The sequence below is a fragment of the Balaenoptera physalus genome (assembly GCF_965194825.1).
Source record: "Balaenoptera physalus genome assembly, chromosome: 14".
NCBI classification, from domain to species: domain Eukaryota; kingdom Metazoa; phylum Chordata; class Mammalia; order Artiodactyla; family Balaenopteridae; genus Balaenoptera; species Balaenoptera physalus.
In genome coordinates, this window is record NC_138893.1 from 48344187 (window position 1) to 48363817 (window position 19631).

Here is a 19631-nt window from a genome sequence, read left to right on the forward strand (position 1 = left end):
GAACTCTGCTTCCCTCCGAGCCTGCACCTCCTCTCCTGTGGGTACTTCTCCATCATCCCGGGCCTCGGGGCCTGGGGCAGCTGTCCCTCCACCTGACCTTTAAACCATCAACTCATAAACTAAAAGGGCCCCCAGAGGGCAGGCTGCCTGTTTCATTCGGCCTTCAGGGGTTGAATTCAAAATTCAATTTTAGAATTAGTTGGCATCATCTAAAACCCAGAAATTTTCACATGAAAATGAGATTTTCCAGCTTTACTTGAAACTTCAGGAGATTCAGCCGAGCAGGGCCCACATTTCCTCATCCAGCACATGCTCTGCAGCTCCCCACCTGAGGCCTACTCTGCCATAACCCACTGACCCCACTACAGGCATTTGGTTTGCCCTGCTTCCCCATCCTGATCTGGCCAAATGCTTCTCTGTGCAACTGGGGTTGACCCTGAAGCTCAAACTGGGGGAGCAGCCTTCCCCACAGTGAGTTACTGGAAGAACAGAACTAGCACCCAAGCATCCGGGGCTCTTCAGCATGGAGTTTGAGCAATTGTTCAGTTTGTCTCTGTGACCCCTGAGCCCAGCTCAGAGCCCACACAGAGGAGGCGCTGACCGAGTGCTGCTGCCTGAAAGGCAGACAGTAGCAGGAGCCGGAGGAGAGATACAGGACTCAGAGGAGGAAATGTCACTATGGGAGGTCAAAGAAGGCTTCCTGAAGGAAGAGGCATGGTTACTGAGGGCTGGTTGGCCTAATAAGAGTGGCCAGCAGTTACTGAACACTAACTAGGTACCAGGCACTGTGCTAAGTTTATTATCACATTTAGTCCTCAGAACAACCCAATGGGATAGGTACTATCAACAGCCCCATTTTGCAGGTGGGAGATACTTTGCTCCTAGTCAACCGTTAAGGACAGGCATACTTCATTTTATTGCACTTCACTTTATTAGGCTTTGTAGACATTGAATTTTTAACAAGTTGAAGTTTCATGGCAACCCTGCATCGAGCAAGTCTATTGGCGCCATTTTTCCAACAGCTTTTGCTCACTTCGTGTCTCTTGTGTCGCATTTTGTTAATTCTCATAATATTTCAAATTTTTCATTATTATATTTGTTATGGTGATCTGTGATCAATGATCTTTGATGTTACTACTATAACTCACTGAAGGCTCAAATGATGGTTAGCATTTTGTAGCAATAAAGTATTTTTTAATTCAGGTATGTATATTGTTGTTTATACATAATGCTATTGCACACTTAATAGACTACAGTATAGTGTAGACATAACTTTTATATGCATTGGGCAACCAAAAACTTCGTGTGACTCACTTTATTGCAATACTTGCTTTATTGTAATGGCCTGGAGCAGAACCCACCATCTCTCTGGGATACGCCTGTAGTGGAGACAGGCAAACCCATGCAGCTTATTTCCAGGGTCTGCCCAGCTAACTCCTGTGTACTGAGTGCCAGGCCTACATACAGGGCATTTTACTCACGTGGTCTCATTTCCATGAGATGGGTACGTATATGCCCATTTTACAGAACAGTAAGTGGAGGCCACGAGGTGCTCTTTGTTGTCAGTGCTCTTTTCCCTAAAGGCCCTGACATGGAGTGTGCTTTGGGGGGTTGGACAGGTTTGGGAGGCTAGAGGGCAGTGCCCGGCTGACTCTCTCTTCTCTCCCCTGCAGGCACTGGGCTGGTCCTTCGTGCTGCTGACCACACTGCTGGCATTCGTCGTGCGCTCTGTGCGGCCCTGCTTCACTCAGGCCACCTTCCTCAAAAGCAAGTACTGGTCCCACTACATCGACATTGAGCACAAGCTCTTCGATGAGACATGCACGGAGCATGCCAAGGCCTTTGCCAAGGTCTGTATCCAGCAGTTCTTCAAGGCCATGATCCATGACCTGGAGCTGGGTCACGGCCATGGGGCGTTGGCTGCAGTCCCTGCTGGCTCGGCTGCCCCCACTGCCACAGACGGTGCCAACGAGAAGAGGGAGAAGCTGCGCGGCATCACCGATCAAGGCACCATGAACAGGCTGCTCACGCGCTGGTACGAGTGCAAGCTGCCCCTGAGGCTGAGCCCGGAGGAGCCACTGGTGGGCAATGGCTGGGCTGGGAGCGGGTCCCGGCCTTCACACAAGGAGGTGGCCACCTACTTCAGCAAAGCGTGAGCCGCAGCCAGCTGAAGAGGCAGGAATGCGGGTCTGAGGCCACAGCTCCTCAGACCCCCAAACCAGATGGAGAAATGAAGGCTGCAAAGGCTGGCAGTAGGCCCCAGAGCACTCACCTCGTGCCCAGGCACTCACCTGCCCACTTGGGGCAGGAAATTTGGAGCTGGAAGGGGACCTCACTCCTCCAACTGCGACACTACCCTGGGTGGCCCTGGAGTAATAGGGCCATGAGCAGTATTAGTCAGAAGGGTTCAGAACTGGCTTGGGGGGGGACAAGCTCCTACCTGCCCAGCCCCTCCCAGGCCACTCCACCCCTGGTTCACTATCTCCTTTCAGGTCCTACGAGCATCCTTGCCCCAGCATCCACTCAACTGTAATTTTTTAGGATCTGTGTTCCCTTATGCTCAAGGCTCAGGGAGTGGGAGGGTGTCCAGCCATCTCATGAAGCAGGAATCCTCTGATTTTGGCCAATCTCCTGAGTAAGGCTGAACGGGCCAAGGTGGGCCGTAATGACATGACACAGCCTCATGTGGTCACAGGTGATAAGACAAGATGCCAGAAGCTACGTACACTCAGGAGAAGCCAGGGTGTGTCTCACCGTGGAGTTCTCGCAACATCATCAAGGTGGACTGCACGTTTACTTAGCACTGGGCACGAAAGGCCCCCTGTCTTCGTCTGTTTGAATTGCTATAACAAATACGGCAGGCTGGGTAGCTTATAAACAACAGAGACCTCGCTCACAGTTCTGGAGACTGCAAGTCCAAGATCATGACGCTGCCATGGTCGTGTTCTGATGGAGGCCCTCACTGGCTGGTAGCCAGTACCTCCTCACTGCGTCCTCACGTGGCGGAAGGGGCTGGGGGCTCTCTGGAGCCTCTTTTATAAGGCATCAATCCCATGCCTTAAGCACCTCAAAGTCCCCACTCCCTAATACCATCACCTTTGGGGGTCAAGATTCAACATATGAATTTGGGGGGACACATTCAGACCATAGCACGTCCCGTGGAGATGTCCTTGGAGACTGCCCTGACACATCCCTCACGTCAGGAATCAGACCATCCCCAGAGCTTGAGCATTTAGAAAAAGAAGCTGATGCCTTCCCATTTTCTCAGAGACTAGCCCCCCGCCCTGGGGGAGGGGGGTCTAAAGTGCTGAGAGGCTCTGCCCTGAGGTGGGGATGAGGGTAGAGGGGTGGGAGGGGAGCTGCCTAGGGTGGAAACAGCTCAGACTCCAGAGTGAGAGAGAACTGGGTCAAATGCTGGATCCACCACTTACAAACTGTGTCCCTTGGGTCAGTTGCTTCATTTTTCTGTGCCTCAGTTTCCTCATCTGTACAGTGGGGATGAGGCACCTACTTCATGGGCTTGTGTGAGCATTAAATAGATGAGGTGTGTAAAGTGCATGGCATGTGGTAGGCACTCAGTTTCTGGCGGATAATGTATCAATTTCCAAACCTGAGGCCTTATCCTCCTCCTCCCCCTCCTCCTGGACGTAGGGGGAGGGGACGTAAGGAACTGGAGCTACCTTTGTCGAGGGGGAAGCTAAGGGCCGAGAAGATGAGCTTCTTGCCGCCCCCCACCCCCCAGACATCTTTGAGACTAAGTCCCACTCATCTAAGAATTCATTTTGATCTTGATCCCTATAACATTGTGTTAATAATTTCCATTCTTCCTTAGGCATCCTTCCCTCTAGTCCCACTTCTGAGACCCAGTCTCCCTCCCTTTAATTATTTGGGAAGAGGGAGAGACCTGGAAGCCAATGTGGGCTGGAGGGCTCCTCCAGGAGATGGGACTTGCTCTAGGCGAAGAGTCAGATGAGTAAAGAGCAGGGGTGTGTTGGCAGCTGCGGGGTGGTGGGCTCCAGTGGGAAAAGCCAGCCCAGAGGTATTGGGAGGTACAAAATATGAAGAAAAGAGTAAAGTTTTGTGTCGGACAGACCTGGGTTCAAATACTAGGGCTGTAGGACCTGTAGTTACCCAATCCCTCTGACCCCCAGTTGTCTGTCTATAAGACGGATGTTACAAAGACCTGCTTTTTAGGGTTATAGTGAGGTTAAAGGATGACTTTTGAGGAAGAATTGGGAACTTTGTTTGACACATGGTAGGACGTGAAAAAATAAACACTGGTCCTTTTCTCTTCATTCCTGCATGTGAACAAGCCCAGCTCAGGGAGGCCAGCATGTCACTCAGCAGTTCCATGCTCCCAGAACCACAAGCAGTGCAGAGCAGACAGGGGTCTGGGGGAGGGGGGCGTCTCTCCCTTGATCCTGGGGGTCATCTAGACTGTCCTTGGACAGGGCTCTCCCTTTCAGAATTCCTGACCCATGGCTTTTCAGCCTCAGCTTGCATACTCCCCAGACGGGGAGCTCATTATCATTTTCTAGGACAGGCTGGGCAGCTCTGATTGTTACAAAGGGCTTCCTTGAGAAACCTGCCTCCTCATAATTTCCACCTACCAGTCAGAGCTCTACCCACAGAGCCTTAGAAAATCCCCAGAGCCCAGAATTTTCTCATCAGTGCTCCTGAGATTTGAAGCAGCACCTGGGGAGCTAGCTGAAGTACAGACAGAAGAGCCAGCAGGGGGAGGGTTTGCTCAGAGAGGGGCAGGACGGCTCTGAGGGAGAAGGGCCAGAACAGGGGAGGGGTACCCCTGGCTTTGCGCACCCCGCTAGGAGGCAGCGTCAGTCTGGTGGCACCTCTCCCCTAACCCTGCTTGGGACTCGGTTCCGGCAGCTTCTGTCAGTGGGGGTCAAGCAGGGGATGCTCCCGAAACGGCCTGGAGGGCAGGCCCGGGCCGGATCTGGCTGAGGCCCCCTGCCTGGTCCGGAACTGGTCCCACTGGCTTGGAGCCTCAGAAGGCAGGCGAGCCGCCCAGGCCCCTCCACTTCCTCTCCTCTCCCCGCGCCGCCCTCGCACCCCACCCCCACCCCCCCACTGCCTGGCGCCCGCCCGGAGGCGGTTTTTCCACTGGCTGGCGTGAACCATCCATCTCACGGGTTCTGCCTCTTTTCTGGAGTTAAACTTTTCTGAAGACACCACCAGCCCCAGGCCCTGCTAGTCTCTCCGGAGCAGAAGCAAAGCGGGAGGGAGCCCGCCGAGGGCACGGGCTGGTCCATGCCCGGGAGCTCCAATGTCCTCAGGTCACTTGGAGAGCCCAGCTCCGTGGAGGCCAAGGCCACCGGTGCCCGCAGCTGACCCCAGGTAAGGAAGGGGAACATGGCAGGGCCCCTCTGAGGCTGCCCAGAGGGATTGTCCCGGGGAGCCAGGCCCCTCGCTGAGGCCCCCAGTCCCCAGCCACCTGTTTCCTGTCCTGACTGTTGCTGGTGGAGGTCCCATCCCGGGCCTGGGGGCCAGGGGCAGTAGTCTCAGAAGATAGCCTGTTCCCTCCTCTGCTCACCACCCACCAGTGTTCAGGCATCTTGTACCCCACTTGGGTGGTTTCTGAACCCAGGGGAGCATATTAGGAGCCCTGAAGCCAAGAGGGGAGAAGGAAGAGGGAGAGGGAGCTGGCTTTAACCCGTTCATCCCCAGCAATATCACAAACTCTCTTTCCCGAGGAGTTAGGCTGGAGCCCCTGGGCCCCCAGGCAGTGAGTTAGGGAAGTCAGGTCTCCTCCTCCTCCTGGAAACCAGCCCATCTGGCCTCCTCGTGGCCACCCAGCTCTGCACCAGCCCATCTGGCCGCCTTGGCAGTGATTAGGAGGGGTGGTGGTCTAGAGAGGAGGCGTAGAAGGAAATATGGGCAGGTCTCCCCACCTTTGTTTGCTTCATCCCTCCACTCCCCAGCTGCCTCTGGCCTGAGGACTTTTTTCATTCCCGGGATGGAGAGAAGAACTTGGGGCCACACCCTGGCCTGTGTGGGTGGAGCCTGGGAAGGGAGTTGGGGCAGAACATGGCTGGAGCCCGAGGCCATGGCCACTTCCTGGCAGGCTGCCAGCGCATCTGCTGCCCAGACCAAGGCAAAGCAGGCTCGAGAGAGGGTGGTGGGTATGGCCAAGCCTTAGCCTTCATCAAGGCTTCCTGTTGCTGGCCGGCTGGGCGGTCCCCAGGCCTAGGGACCTCGGTGGAACAGAGCTGCTGGATAAGGAAAGGGTAACGGGTGGGGAAGGGGAGGTTTGCCAGGGCTCTTGCGGATGGGCGCAGAGCAATGTCAGTAGGAAACCAGGAAAATAGAGGGCTCACTTAGCTTGACCCACCCTTGTCCACTTCCCAGGCCTCCTTACGTCATGTTCAAAAGTCCTGTCCAGGCACCTCCATATCTGAATAGCTTTGAGCAGAGCACTTTATCCTCTTGAGGCCTTAGTCTCCTGATCTTTGCCAGAAGGACAATCATCCCCCATCTGCCTCGCCTCTGGGAGGCACCCTCAGGACCGGACAGGGTGAGATGGAGGGTTTCACATATAGGGCAACTATCAGGCACTGTTTCTTCCCTTTCGTTTTCCTCCCGCATTCCTAAGAGGAGAGCAAGGACCAGATGACTTACCCTCTTTCCACAGATGAGGACACTGAGGTCCAGAGAAAGGTCATTAAGTGTGCTGAGAGCCAGCATCTCCTAAACCAGTCCAGAGCCTGAGGTCTCCAACATGAATAGGTTCTTATGAACTCCAGGGCTGCTGCACCAGGCTCACCACTGACTGGAGGCCCCTTCCTCCACCCCCCCACCCCCCCATATCACAGGGTCAAGTCCAAGTCCCTTATCCACCAGGACACCTACTCCGGCTTTTATACCCATGGGCTAGACACCTTGAGGACACACCCTCCAAATAGTCCTAGGTCCCCCAGCACATTAGCAGTACCTGGAATCCCAAAGGGAAAGCCAGTCAACAGCCCACAGTCCCCAACGCCACAGGGCCAGTCCTAGTCCCCACCTCAAGGGAAGCTTGTGGTGATGACAAGAACCTAAGTGTCTGAGGCAGATAGAGCTGAGCTTGAATCTCAGCTCTGCCATTCATATGTGAGCCTGGTAAGCACTCACCCCAAGGAAGCCTCCACCTTCCCTACGTGCACTGGGATATCAGAGCTCAGTACAGGATCTTGACGATGGGCAATGAGGGACGTAAAGCGCCCGACATAGTAAGAGCTCAGTGAACAGTGGCTATTCTCACTCCACCCAGGCCCTGGGGCTCCCCGAGTCTCCTTCCTTTCTCACCAGCCTGACCACACAAGATCCCCTCGGTCCCTGTTTTTAGAGGCAAATACTGATCAGTCATCTACAGTCCCACAGGAAGCACCAGGCCAGCCACTGCAGGGGATCAAACGGCAAGACTGTGGTGAGCCTTCCTAGTCCCACCAGGAGCCACTGTCCCAGTGTCCTCCTGCCTCCACCCTTGCCATCGGTCCCCCAGCTGACCCGTCACCATGGCAGCCCTGATCGCAGAGAACTTCCGCTTCCTATCACTCTTCTTCAAGAGCAAGGATGTGATGATTTTCAACGGGCTGGTGGCACTGGGCACGGTGGGCAGCCAGGAGCTGTTCAGTGTGGTGGCTTTCCACTGCCCTTGCTCACCAGCCCGAAACTACCTGTATGGGCTGACAGCCATCGGTGTGCCCGCCCTGGTGCTCTTCCTCATCGGCGTCATCCTCAACAACCACACCTGGAACCTGGTTGCCGAGTGCCAGTACCGGAGGACCAAAAACTGCTCGGCCGCCCCCAACTTCCTCCTTCTAAGCTCCATTGTGGGCCGCGCAGCCGTGGCCCCCATCACCTGGTCTGTCATCTCTCTGCTGCGCGGTGAGGCCTATGTCTGTGCTCTCAGCGAATTCGTGGACCCCTCTTCGCTCACAGCTGGGGAAGACAGTTTCCCACTGGGCCAGGCCACAGAAATCCTGGCCAGGTTCCCGTGTGGGGAGGGCCCTGCCCACCTGTCAGATTCCCGGGAAGAGGTCAGCCGCAGGCTCAAGTACGAGTCCCAGGTAAGCCTGTGCCAAGGGAAGCTCCTCTTCTTTCTCTCCTACGTGGTGGCTGGTGGGGAGGTGCCGGGATGACCCAGTATTAACGCTGGAGTCAGTCCTCAGGGGCTGAGCTCTCCAGGAAGTCACTAGATTATCAGCGTCAGGCATCAGAGTTGGGTAACTATGCATCAGCGCTTGGTGAGGCAAGGGTGAATGCCATCCCCAATAAGAGAGATTTAAACATTGAAGGAATGTTCTTCTTGCTCAGACCAAGCGTCACAGATTAAGCCCTTCGCTCCAGCCAGATTGAGCACGAACCCCTGCCGTCTTATGAAACGTTTGCTGTCGACCGTGAGCTGATGGTGGAGTGTGGCTGGCTCGAGGGATGAGCATATGCTCCTATCCCAGGAAAGGCCCCTGCCCAGCACTGAGTCAGCCGCAGGCACTGCTGACAGGAGGCGAGTCCCTTGAGACAGGAAAGGGTGTCCAGTCGGGAGGCAGCAGCTGCCGCCCTGATCCTAGTCTCAGCCTTGGCTTAGTTCTGAAGGAGCGGAGTTGGTCAGGGAGAGAGGGCAAGGGCAGAGACCTGGGCAGAAGCAGAAAAACAGGCCTCCTTACGTCAATGAGTTCAAAAGTCCTGTCCAGGCACCTCCATATTTGAATAGCACCTCCATATTTGAATATTTGAATGAAGTATTCACTTAAGAGAAGCAGGGCATGAGGGAGAGATGGGAAAGAGCGAAGATTTTCTAAAGGGCTCCTCTTGGGTACAGAAGAAACACAAGCAGAAGCAGGGCTGGAGACAGCACCAAAGGAGATGGAAGGTGGTAGACAGAGAGAAATAAAATGTATTTGATGATGCTCAAATGCTCACAGCTCTCTGTACAGGCTTAAATGGGGAAACAAAGATGACCTTGACTGTCCTAGCCCTCAACAGGCTCATAGCCAAGAGAGACAAGCACATGGGTAATTTCAAAACAAGGCAGAGAATGATGATACAAGAGGAACCAGGCCATGAGGACTCAGGGAAGGCAAAATTGCTCCCAGAAGGGATTTTTGAAGGCTTCCTGGAAGTGGTATGTGGGCTGAGCCTGGTAGATTGAGCTGGATTTTGGTGGGCTCAGATGATGTGGAGGGGGCCCTTGGGGCTGCAGGAATGGCAGCTGAAATCGCAGGAGGCTAAGTCTAAGTACAGAGACGGCATGAGCTCAAGGGAGTGAGGGCAAAGAGGAGGAATTACAGTCAGAAGGGCCTGCCGCCCTCAGAGGAGCAGAAAATGTGGCCAGGGAAGTGACAGCTCTCAGGGGGTTGTGACGTCAGGTTCAGCCCAGCCCACATGCTCTGACCAGCTCCCGCTACTTCTTACTGGGGCGCTGGCGGTCCAGACGGCTCCTTGCCTGCCCTCAACCCTGCCCCTTCTCTGGCCAGCTCTTCGGGTGGCTGCTCATCGGTGTGGTGGCCATCCTGGTGTTCCTGACCAAGTGCCTCAAGCACTACTGCTCACCACTCAGCTACCTCCAGGAGGCCTACTGGGCGCAGTACCGGGCCAACGAGGACCAGCTCTTCCAGCGCACGGCCGAGATGCACTCACGGGTGCTGGCTGCCAACAACGTGCACCGCTTCTTCGGCTTCGTGGCACTCAACGAGGATGACGAGAAGCTGGTTGCCAAGTTCCCGGTGGAAGGCACACAGCCACGGCCACAGTGGAACGCCATCACCGGCGTCTATTTGTACCGCGAGAACCAGGGCCTTCCACTCTACAGCCGCCTGCACAAGTGGGCCCAGGGTCTGGCGGGCAACGGCACGGCCCAAGACAACATAGAGATGGCCCCGCTCGCCTCCTAAGGGTCCTGTTCCCACACTCTTTGCCAATGACACTACCTGGTCCCAAACAAAACCCCATGGTCTGTTCACATCAGCATCAGAGGGGAATTTTTTTTTTAGGGGGTGGGGTGGGGCGCTTTGTGGGATCTTAGTTCCCCAACCAGGGACTAAACCTGCACCCTCGGCAGTGAAAGTGCGGAGTCCCAACTACCTGACTGCTAGGGAATTCCCCAGAGGGGATTTTTTTTTTTTTTTTTAACCATAGCTTTTGGGGGAAACAGGCCAGGAAAAAGGAACACAAAGTAAAACTGGGGAACAGATGTGAGACCTAGTAGACAACATGGTCAGCTCTGGCAGGAAGGCTCTCAGACCTGAAGAAATTCCTTCTCCTGTTGCCACCAGCCACATGGTCAACAGCTTTGGAGAAAAGACCCTTTCCCAGAACTGGTCCTTAATTAACCATGATGTGGATGACCTTCGACTGGTAGGACCCAGTCCCACCGGTCTGGGAAGCCCCGGACAGCAGAGCCAGGTGACAATGAAACTCACCAGCAGGCTCCTTGTGCGGAACATTGTGTGTAACTGCATATGGACACCTGGCCCGGTGCTGCTCAGCTGGGAAGCAGCCCCCAACGTACGCCTCTAGCTTTATTTTCTATAAATTTTTGATAAAGCTTTTCTTAGTATAAAGGACTAGCTTGGTGTCTGCACGATTGGATGGGCCATGCCACAGCCGGCTGGAGGTCATGGGGATAGGCCCAAATCCCATTCCTGGGGAGGGAAGAGGACAGAGACTCTGGGCAAGACTGAAATGGATGGAAGGGAAGCCTGGGGCACAGGGAGAGCCAGGTATTCCCACACGCAGGAAGGCCCTGGCATTGATGATGTCTTAACTGGGTTCAGTTTTCTGATTTGATCTGGGAAACAGATGCAACCTGGCCTTTCTCAGAGGGGAGCTCGGCTAAAATTTCACGAGTCAGCAGATCCTGCCCTTGCACTCACTAGGGCAGTCTAGCTCTCGTAACCTAGAGCTAGTGACCAAGAACCAGGCCAAGCCCTGCTCCGCCTCCCTCCCATGCCCGCCCCTGCCTGAGCCCCTCCACCACCCCTAAAATCTCTGATGTTCTCTCCCTTGTCCCTGTCCTGCTTTCTGGCATATGACTCAGTCACTTCCCACGGAAAAGCTCTCCAGCTCTCAGGACATTTAAAGCTCTGCCCAAGAAAACTTTAATTCCCTTAAGACCAAGCCAAAAATGAACTGGCTTCAACAACTAGCTGGGTCTGTGCTGGCCTCGAGGAACTCTAGAACATACAGGATTATTACTTATCAAGGAGGAGGAGAGACAGTCTTTCTGGGAACTTTACAGGGAGGTGGGGGTATAGCGGGCCCGTCATGTCCCCTCCCTCAGGACTCAAGGAACAACCAGCAAGTCAGTCAAGGCCCTCCGCCCAGCAAGCTCTCCTCAGGGGAGCTACAGGGAGCCAGAGAAACTGTGCAGCTCTCCCAAAGCCACACAGCATGTGGATCTACATCCCAGCCTCACAGCCTCCACAAAGGGGCACGAGGTACTAGCTGAGCTGAGGCTGAGGGAATGCCCAAAGACCCTGCGATCTAGGAGAGCGACCCGCTTTCCGGACCCTGCTGACCCCCACTAGCTGGACCAAGAGCCTGCCAGGGCCAAAGTGGGATCCTGACCACAGAGTCCCCGGGAGGCGGCCCTCCATTCCTGCTCCCCGGGGACCTCCCATGAAGGAGAGACTCTCAGCTTTTCTGGGAGCCCAGGAGCCTACTGCCTGCAACCACTGAGCAGCCCCAGAAAAGGAGAAAGATGAAATAAATTGGTTCTTAAAACAAGCAAAAAGGAATTATGAGAAATCTTAAATCCTTTTTTACCTTGACAGGATTACCCCAGATGCTGCAGAAAAAGCAACACTTAAACAGAGTCCTCAGGCAACACAGTTTCTCAACTGCCCAGGCGCCTGAGGGTCGGCCTGGCTGGCCCACTGCCACCAGTGCCCTCGGAGCCAGCTGGCCACTAGTCCTCCCACATGGAGCTCTTAGCCTCCACGTATTCCAGGGCCTTCGCCTTTACCGCCTGCACGTCCTTCTCGGTGCCGTGCTGCTTCTCGTAGTCCAGGTAGCGCTTGAAGAAGAATTTCATTCGCTTGGGGGCCAGGCTCAGGTGAATGACCCGCTCGAAGATGTCCCTGGGAGGGAGAGCAGCCAGTGTCTGCCTCTTGGTCCCCGGCCACACGATTCCTAGCTAGCCTTCACCCACTTGCTCTACGGCTCTGGAGCCGGGCCCTCTGTTATCCAGCACTACCATTTCTACCTTTATTTTTATTCCCTTTATAAACTCCCATCATGTCTGTGGAGAGGGAGAACACCACCCTCACTTTCCAGAGGAACAGAGATGTTAAAGGACTTACTGGCCTGAAGTCACACAGTGAATCAGGACAAAGCTGATGGGATGGGGACAGGCAATGAGGTGTGGCTCTGTGAGGAAAGCTCTGCTTAAAACTCACTGATGGGCTTGGGTGAGGCATCAGTTCTTTCTGGACCTGAAGTCCACCGGTCTCTAATCCTCCCTGCCCTGGGGGGATGCTGGCAGTTATCAGTGAGATCATGCCTATGAACATTCTCTACAATGAGAGCCAGGCTCAGCATTAATTATGAGGAAAACCCAAGTCTCCTGATTCCCAGGCCTGGGGCTAGCCTACCTCCCACCCAAGGTTCCAGCCAGACCAGAGGCTAGCTGCTGAGGCAGAAAAGAAACTGGAAACGTGAATGTCATAGGACATGTCATGTCAAAGCCGTTTTTCCAGACAGAGTAAGAGAACTGGGGTTCCGGGAGCTGCTGGGGGGCTAAAACTCCTCCAAGTGGCCAATGTTCCCAACCCCCCAACAGGCAATTAGGCCTCAGCCTGTCCTCCCCTCTCACCGGACTTCCTTCTGGCTGCCACGCTTGATGATCATGTCGATGTAGACGGACCAGACATCCGTGCGCTTAGGGTAGGTGCTCAGCGTGTTCTCGAAAATGGCTTTGGCGCGCTCTACATCCCCCAGCTGGAACTCAAGCTGGGCAAACTTGGCAATCACATCCACGTCTGCAGGGAGAGGACAACTCAGACACAGAAAGCAGACAGATTCCCTCATCACAACACACTGCACTACAGGGACAGAGTCTGATGCCTGATTCCCTGCTCTTGGGTCCTAAGACCTAGGTGATGACAAGAGGGACAGTGGGGCGGGTTTAGGGCCAAATACACAGATGGGCACTGATCTATGACTCCCAAAGGCAGGCATCCTACTCTCTGGACCAAGAAGGGTGAATCAGGGGATGAGAGGTGGGCCGTGGGGCAGGCAGAGGCAAAAGAATTAGTGCTAATTCCTTTCTGTTCCTCTATCTTCGGAGTTTAGAATTTAAAATGCAACACGAGCTATGTTCATGAGCATACGATCAAGAGGGAGATAGCCACGTATGCTCCACAAGGCTTTCCTAACACCAGCCCTTGGATGAGGAGATCCCCAGCCCTCTGCCCAGACGGGAGACAGCCCACTGCGCCCTGGAATTGGGCCGGTGGGTGGGAACAAGCACTCACGCTCTTTCTTAGGTAGGCACTCAAGGGCTCGCTGCATCATGCGGTGACTGGCCCCAGCCTGGCCCCTCCGCAGAAGAAAGGTGCCGTATTTGATCCAGACAGCTTTCTCCTGCCTGAAACGTTTCAGCATCCGGTTGTAAAGTTCACCAGCTTCCTGTGGGAAAGACGACATAAGCTGAGGAGAGTGATTAAGACGGAGGGGGCAACGGCAGAGATAGGCAGCTACACTCGTGGGAAGCTAGACCTGGGCTCACAGACTCCATCAGTATCCAGGCCCAATGTCAGGTATGCAGGGCGGCGGGGGGGTGGGTGGGAAGAGGGCAGGCGCACAGGATGAGGAGAGCGCATGATGGGGAGTCTCCCTCCTAAGCCTGTGCCGTGAGGAGGTCCTAAGACTACAAGAGAGAACGTGAGCATGACGAGGGTGAGGAGGAGAGATGAAAAAGGGCTACTGGGGTATGTCGCCTCCTGTCGGTGACACCCGTCGGCATCCCAAGGGATAGACCCCGGGGTCTGCTGTCCCTTCCCTTCCCTCATCCGGGCCCCACATTCCCAAAGCGGAGGTGGGGGAAACGATTTCTCCCACCCGGAAGGTGAGCAAGCCTGGGGCAGGACTGGATCCAGATGCGGCTGTTCTCCCCCGAGACTTCCCGGCTGCCTCTGGGACTCCCAGGAGCTCGTTTCTAAGTGGCTGAGGTCCCCCTGGCAACTGGCCACCTGGCCCAGACTCCTACCTGGAATTTCTCTGACTTGGTGTAGATGTCAGCCAGATGGAGAAAGACCTTGAGAGGCTCGTTGTACTGCACGGCCCGCTCGAAGACCTTGGTCAGTGACCCCTGGGAGCCGTACATGTTTTCTAGGTTCAGCAGGGCCACCCACACGTTCAGCTTCTCCTGCTCCTCTCTGGAGGGAGAGCAGTCAGCACGTGAGCTCCATCATCTTGGCCCAACGAGCCCCCCACTGCCATCGGGGGACTGGAACTACATCCTCCTCCCCAGGCTCCACCCACGTCCTCAGTTCCCACCCCCAAGTGCAGGCCCCGAGAGGCCCTGTCCCCACTGCAGCTCACACAGAAGCAGGGACCCCGACCCCATGGCTGTGGGGTCTGGGGCTCCCCTGGTTTCTGCCTCCACTCTTGGGAAGGAAACCCACCAAATCTCAAACCGGCCTGAGGTCTGGACTGGAAGGAATCTGTGGTCTGACTCTCCCCCCAATCTAAGAGAATGATGCAAAGGAGCGCCATCCCTCCTCACTAGCCTTTGGGAAACGCGCTCTACCCTCCGCCTGGAAAATGGTCCCCGACAGCGTTTACGCCCAGGTGTGTGGAGAGGTGTTTTCCCTCTTGTACTTCTGCTCCAAGTGGGGCACCTGACTGAGGGCCCATGCCTCGTGTAAATGTTACCCTTAGCTAGCTCGGTGAAGAGGACTATAAAATATAAATGAGCAGATCTATTTCACAGACGGCACATCTCTGAGAGAAAGCCTGTGAACCCACGGGCGCCTGGTGGCAGCCGCCCAAACTGCCGCCAGCCTGCCGAGGAGACACAGCCCCCCCTGGAGAAAGACAGGGCCCCAAGGCAGGAGGGCGTAGCGAGACCTGAAGGAGATGGTCTTGAGCGCCCTCTCGGCCACGGCCCGGGCCTTCTCGATCTCCGTAGCCTGCAGGTGGAAGGCCATGTACTGCAGCCACAGGATGGAGCTGTTGGGGGAGCTCAGCACGAGTCGGTCAAAGTCATCTGCCGACTCCGGCTGCCGCCCGGGATCCATCAGCGCCTCCTCAATGCGGGACAGCTCTTTCTCTGCCTTCTGCTTCTCCAGCTCCCTTTCCTTCTTGCTTTTCTTCTTCTGCTGTGGAAGGCAGAACAACAAGTGAGTAATCTGCTCCTCAGCCCCGGGGAAGTCTGCGGTGGAAGTCAGGAGCTGGCAGGGCAGCCCCCGAGCTCCGCAAATACTCCCAGCCTGAAACGGCCCCACTCCTCGGAAAAGACACCCAGGGTAGGACAGAGCACGGAAGACCGGCGCCAAGGGTCCCTGCAGAAAGGACGAAGCCCTGGAAAATACGGCACCGTGGCTTGCTCTGGCTTCTCGTCCTCCTCGCTGTCAGAGCTCTCTCCGTGAGGTGGCAAGGCCGGGGTCAGAGTGTCCAGCTCCACATCCCAAACGAAGCCGGAAGACAGCTGCAGCCGGGGTGCTTCTGCCGGCCTGGTCTGCTTCTCCTGGAGGATCACAGGCGCATGTGAAAAAAGCACTGAGCCCAGGCTGCCCCTGTTCCGTAGTCCCTTTCCACCTGGAGGAGCAGGGACTCCCACGGTGCCCAGAGACCTTTTCTCTCCTCCCACGGCCAGGCTAGGCTCCGGTCCACTGGGGACACTTTTAGGAGTGACATGAAAGCTTCCTTTGTAAATAAGTAGATTTAAGTAATATTTTTAAAAAGCTACATAGGCAAACACATATAAACGTGCAGGCATAAAACAGCAGTAGAGCTAGGACAGAGGTGTGACAGATGTTCCGAGGGTGGCAGGGATGTGACACCTGAAGTCTGGGAAGCTCTTCCACATCTGCCCTCAGTCCCAGGAGCGCTGTCCTCATTTCTCAGAGCAGGACACAGGCTCAGACAAACAAGCCTCCTTTCCTTTGCCCGTCCCCCCACCCCCACTAATTCAATTCCGCTCCAGCTAATAAACGACTAGAATTGACTTTCACAGCCCACTCAACAGGTGAAGCAGCGGCCCTGTTCTCAGGAGCTGATGACCAACTGAGGAAACTAGACGCCCCACCTCCTCACATTTTACAGAAAGTGAAGACAGGAGGGTGGTGCTGAGGACAGCCCAGCCCCCTGGCCGGGGAGCAGGGACTCCCTCCTGGGACGGCTCTTCCCCCGCATCCAGCCGCCGCTCACCTGGAGCCGCACGCCTGTCTCCTCCACCTCCTCTTCTCCTTCCCTGTAGTACACTTCCACACCGCTGTCATCCTCCTCGGATGGGGCAGCTCTCCTCTGCCTCTTGTTCCCGCTTTCCTGGGATGACAGGCGGGGACGATGCTGAGCCTGGCTTCTCCCCCCGAGCGCCCTCCGCAGCCCCGGGCGGTACCCTCTCCCCACCCAAACTCAGCCTCTCTCGGTCCACGAGGCTGAGGCGAGGTGGCTGCCAGGCGGATTCTGGAAGGCTCTCCTTTTCCTGTGAAGGAGGCCATCCTCCCTGAGGGCCCTACCTGCTCACTGCCAGACTCCAGGCGTGGCCGCTTGCCCAGCTTCTTCGCCTGGGGCTTCCGGGGCTCTTTCTTCCCCTTGCTGGGCAGCTGTGCCCCCTCCTGCCCCTTCCCAATCCTCTTCTCTTTCTGTTTCTGATTCTTCCTCTCCTCCTTCTCTTCTTCTCCTTTGTGGTCTCTCTCCTCTGCCTCTGTTTCCCTCCCCTCTTGCTTCGGAAGTGGCAGTCCCAGGGAGGCAGAAAACACGTCCGGCTTTCCAGTGTCGTCGGTGGGGATTGACAGCTCTACCAGGTTCTCCTGGCGGTTCAGGCTATGACAGGGAGGCCAGGCAAGCGGACCATGAGGACAGCATAAGGAGCACAATGGTCACAGCGAGCAGCCCGCAGTTTTCGGGCCCTGCCCCCACCTGCCTTGGAATCCGTGCAGTAATCTCAGGAATGATCTGCACAATTGCTTGGTAGAAAAATACAGAGGGCAGCTGTGCTATCCCTTCCTCCATCCCCAAAGACGGGTGCCTGTGCAGAGGAAAGTCTCCACAATTGCCTTTAGGAGCTGAGGTAGAAGGCTCCACACAAAGGGAGCTCATTCATCGTTACTTACCATTGCCTAAGCCATTATGTTTATAGTTCACCTCTCCATCTCCACCCAGCGTTCCCAGAGAAAGAGGTGAGAAAGAGAGAAGAGCACCTACCTTAGGACCTTGGCTGTGAGCAGCTTGCCTTCGGGGAGATACCTGTCATAAGGGGCATTCTTGGACAGGCTGTACTGGGAGACATGTGGGTATTGGGCCAAACCTGTAACTGAGGGGCCGAGGCTGACAGGAGAGAGAGACAAGGGTCCTGTGGTCAGAAACACGGCAACAGAGTCCCCAGCCAAGCCTAATGCCTCCACTCTCCCAGAGACTCAACTTGTGATGAGGATTTAGGACAGACATAAGGTTCCTGGCACTCAACAAAATAAAGAGGGCTTTGTAAACTGGAAAAATCATCAAGCGTAATGAAGACATAATTGAAAGATATTCTTTACCCCATATCAGAGCATCACAATGCACTCACAAGCTGCTAGAAAGACCAGAAGAAAATGAGGAAACATAATTACAGCAGGGAAGGCTCTAACATCTGGGGGTTCATGGAACATTTACAAATCATGACCATGGACATGCCATATTCTTTGTCAAAAAACCCAAACAAGAGTAATTCAAAACTTTTTTGAAAGTATAAAAAGACTTGGAATTTAAAACACTGGTGGGAACACAGACTCTCCTTCCTTCATGTTCCCTCCAGAGATGGTGACCAGGGAGAGCAGCGGGCCAATCAAGACAGGCCCCGGGAGAACACTCGGGGCTGGTCCACGTCCCTGGGCTCCACCTCACTCACCCTAAGAGCACACCGGACGGCTGGACAGACTTCACGTAGCCCCTCAGGAGCTGCCCTTCCTCAATGTCCTGGATGGAGTTAATCTCAGGATCTGTTATTTTGCTTTTCGTCTCCGGGTTCGTCCTAAAGGAATAAAAGGCTTACTACATATGTACCTCTGACCCCATTTCCCAACCCTCACCCCCAAATCTCCTGTGATAATCACACTTTGTAAGAATACGACTCTGGACCTGTCAGTAGGACATCACCGTCAGAGCCCAGCCCTACCCTCTCCTGAACTCCTGTCAGCTGGGGACAGCTTTAATAGTAACAGGGAGAGGCTGAGCAAGCCAGAGGGAGGTTAAACCTCATATATCCATTTCAAACCGTGACTTCAGGCCAATCCACTTCACGGCACACTTGTCCCTACTATGCAGCCCTCGGGGCTCCATCACCTCCCCTCACTAGGACCGCCATCTGGCAACTTTGAACACCACTATGGATGTTTGAACCATTCTTTGGGAAACAACAGCCTGAGCAGACAGTTTGAACCATTCTTTGGGAAACAACAGCCTGAGCAGACAGGTTCTTCTACAATCTGAATGTCCTCAGCTTTTCTGGATGAAAAACGGGGCCGGGCATAAAGGGGGTGAGCAGAGAAGCAAGATGGGAGGCCCAAAGCTCTGTGTCAGATCCACGCAGCCTCTCCTCAGTCCTCTGGGGCTGGGGGTGAGTTCTCCCCCAATTCTTCCCCCAGCAACACAGACACTCACCTGGACAATCGCAGTGACAAAGTCAATACAGGGCCTGCAGTGGACAGGACATAACACCTGGAGTGAGAGCAAAAGAGAAGGAAACGCTGATGCCAGCACCTCGGGAGACGGGAGAGGGCCTCGGCTTCCTCTCCACAAGGCTGAGCAACAGGCGAGAGCGAGGGCTCTGTCCATCCTGCTGAAAACCTGCTGAGGGACTCGGAACAGGTCCCCTCTCTGGGCCTCAGTTTCCTAGTTCGTCAAGTAAAAATACCGCTACTTTCTCTCCTCACCCAAGAACGGTGCTGGGAGGAGGAAACAAGAGGATACGTGCAAGCCCTCTGGAAGGCGCACAGAGCCGCGCGGTGACTACTTAGGAGGTGAGACCAGCCCTGCATCAGGGGCTGGGAGGGTCTGGTCTCGTGGAGAGACAGACTCAGGACAGGAAACCATGACAGGGGACGGCCTGATACCACTGCCGACTCAGAGCAGCAGGTCAGAGGAGCCCATGAGGGAGGCCTGAGCAGGGGAGGCTTCTGGGAGGGAAACAGGGTTTACTCTTCGGGGTGGTTTCCAAACCCACCACGCAATGGTGGTGTCATTTATACCACCAGGCAAGGTACAGAATCTTATCAGTAGAAAGGATCTCAGCAACAATATAGTCCAAATTCTCCCATGACAGGCGTGTGCCTTTTCTACCAGGGAATCACAGCCCTTAAAGCAGGAAAGGACTTGAAGGGATCATCTATCTTTAGGCATTTAACTTATTATTCACATTGACAGATGAAGGAATTACAACTGAATGCTACTCATACATTTAACTACAATAATGTTATTTTTAAAAA

At 54.9% G+C, this 19631-nt stretch overlaps 3 protein-coding genes across 5 annotated transcripts in view; 2 read left to right on the top strand and 1 right to left on the bottom strand.

Annotated features, from left to right (window-relative positions):
• Positions 1 to 19631, top strand: part of LOC309642262 (calcium homeostasis modulator protein 3-like) — a gene marked incomplete at its 5' end in the record, with an annotated part of 54835 nt that overhangs the window by 34878 nt on the left and 326 nt on the right. The window contains one exon of the mRNA XM_082423516.1: positions 1674 to 5355. Within this exon, the coding sequence (XP_082279642.1) occupies positions 1674 to 2156 (483 nt within the window). The 3' untranslated portion in view covers positions 2157 to 5355. The remainder of the gene's footprint in view (positions 1 to 1673; positions 5356 to 19631) is intronic.
• CALHM2 (calcium homeostasis modulator family member 2) lies at positions 5216 to 10559 on the top strand. Its single transcript, XM_082425349.1, has 3 exons — positions 5216 to 5355; positions 7378 to 8066; positions 9474 to 10559. Exons 2-3 carry the CDS (start codon positions 7512 to 7514, stop codon positions 9888 to 9890), a joined length of 972 nt encoding a protein of 323 aa, XP_082281475.1. The 5' UTR covers positions 5216 to 5355; positions 7378 to 7511; the 3' UTR covers positions 9891 to 10559.
• PDCD11 (programmed cell death 11) overlaps positions 11736 to 19631 on the bottom strand; it is a 41039-nt gene continuing 33143 nt past the window's right edge. For 2 of the 3 annotated variants that reach the window (XM_082425037.1, XM_082425039.1), the window contains 11 exons: positions 18808 to 18864; positions 18056 to 18178; positions 17371 to 17493; positions 16683 to 16989; positions 16372 to 16488; positions 15539 to 15688; positions 15070 to 15320; positions 14207 to 14375; positions 13473 to 13626; positions 12812 to 12977; positions 11736 to 12077 (listed from right to left, as the gene is read on the bottom strand). In XM_082425037.1, coding sequence (XP_082281163.1) covers positions 11906 to 12077; positions 12812 to 12977; positions 13473 to 13626; positions 14207 to 14375; positions 15070 to 15320; positions 15539 to 15688; positions 16372 to 16488; positions 16683 to 16989; positions 17371 to 17493; positions 18056 to 18178; positions 18808 to 18864 — 1789 coding nt within the window. In that variant the 3' untranslated portion in view covers positions 11736 to 11905. The remainder of the gene's footprint in view (positions 12078 to 12811; positions 12978 to 13472; positions 13627 to 14206; positions 14376 to 15069; positions 15321 to 15538; positions 15689 to 16371; positions 16489 to 16682; positions 16990 to 17370; positions 17494 to 18055; positions 18179 to 18807; positions 18865 to 19631) is intronic. The other variant, XM_082425038.1, reaches the window with a different exon arrangement.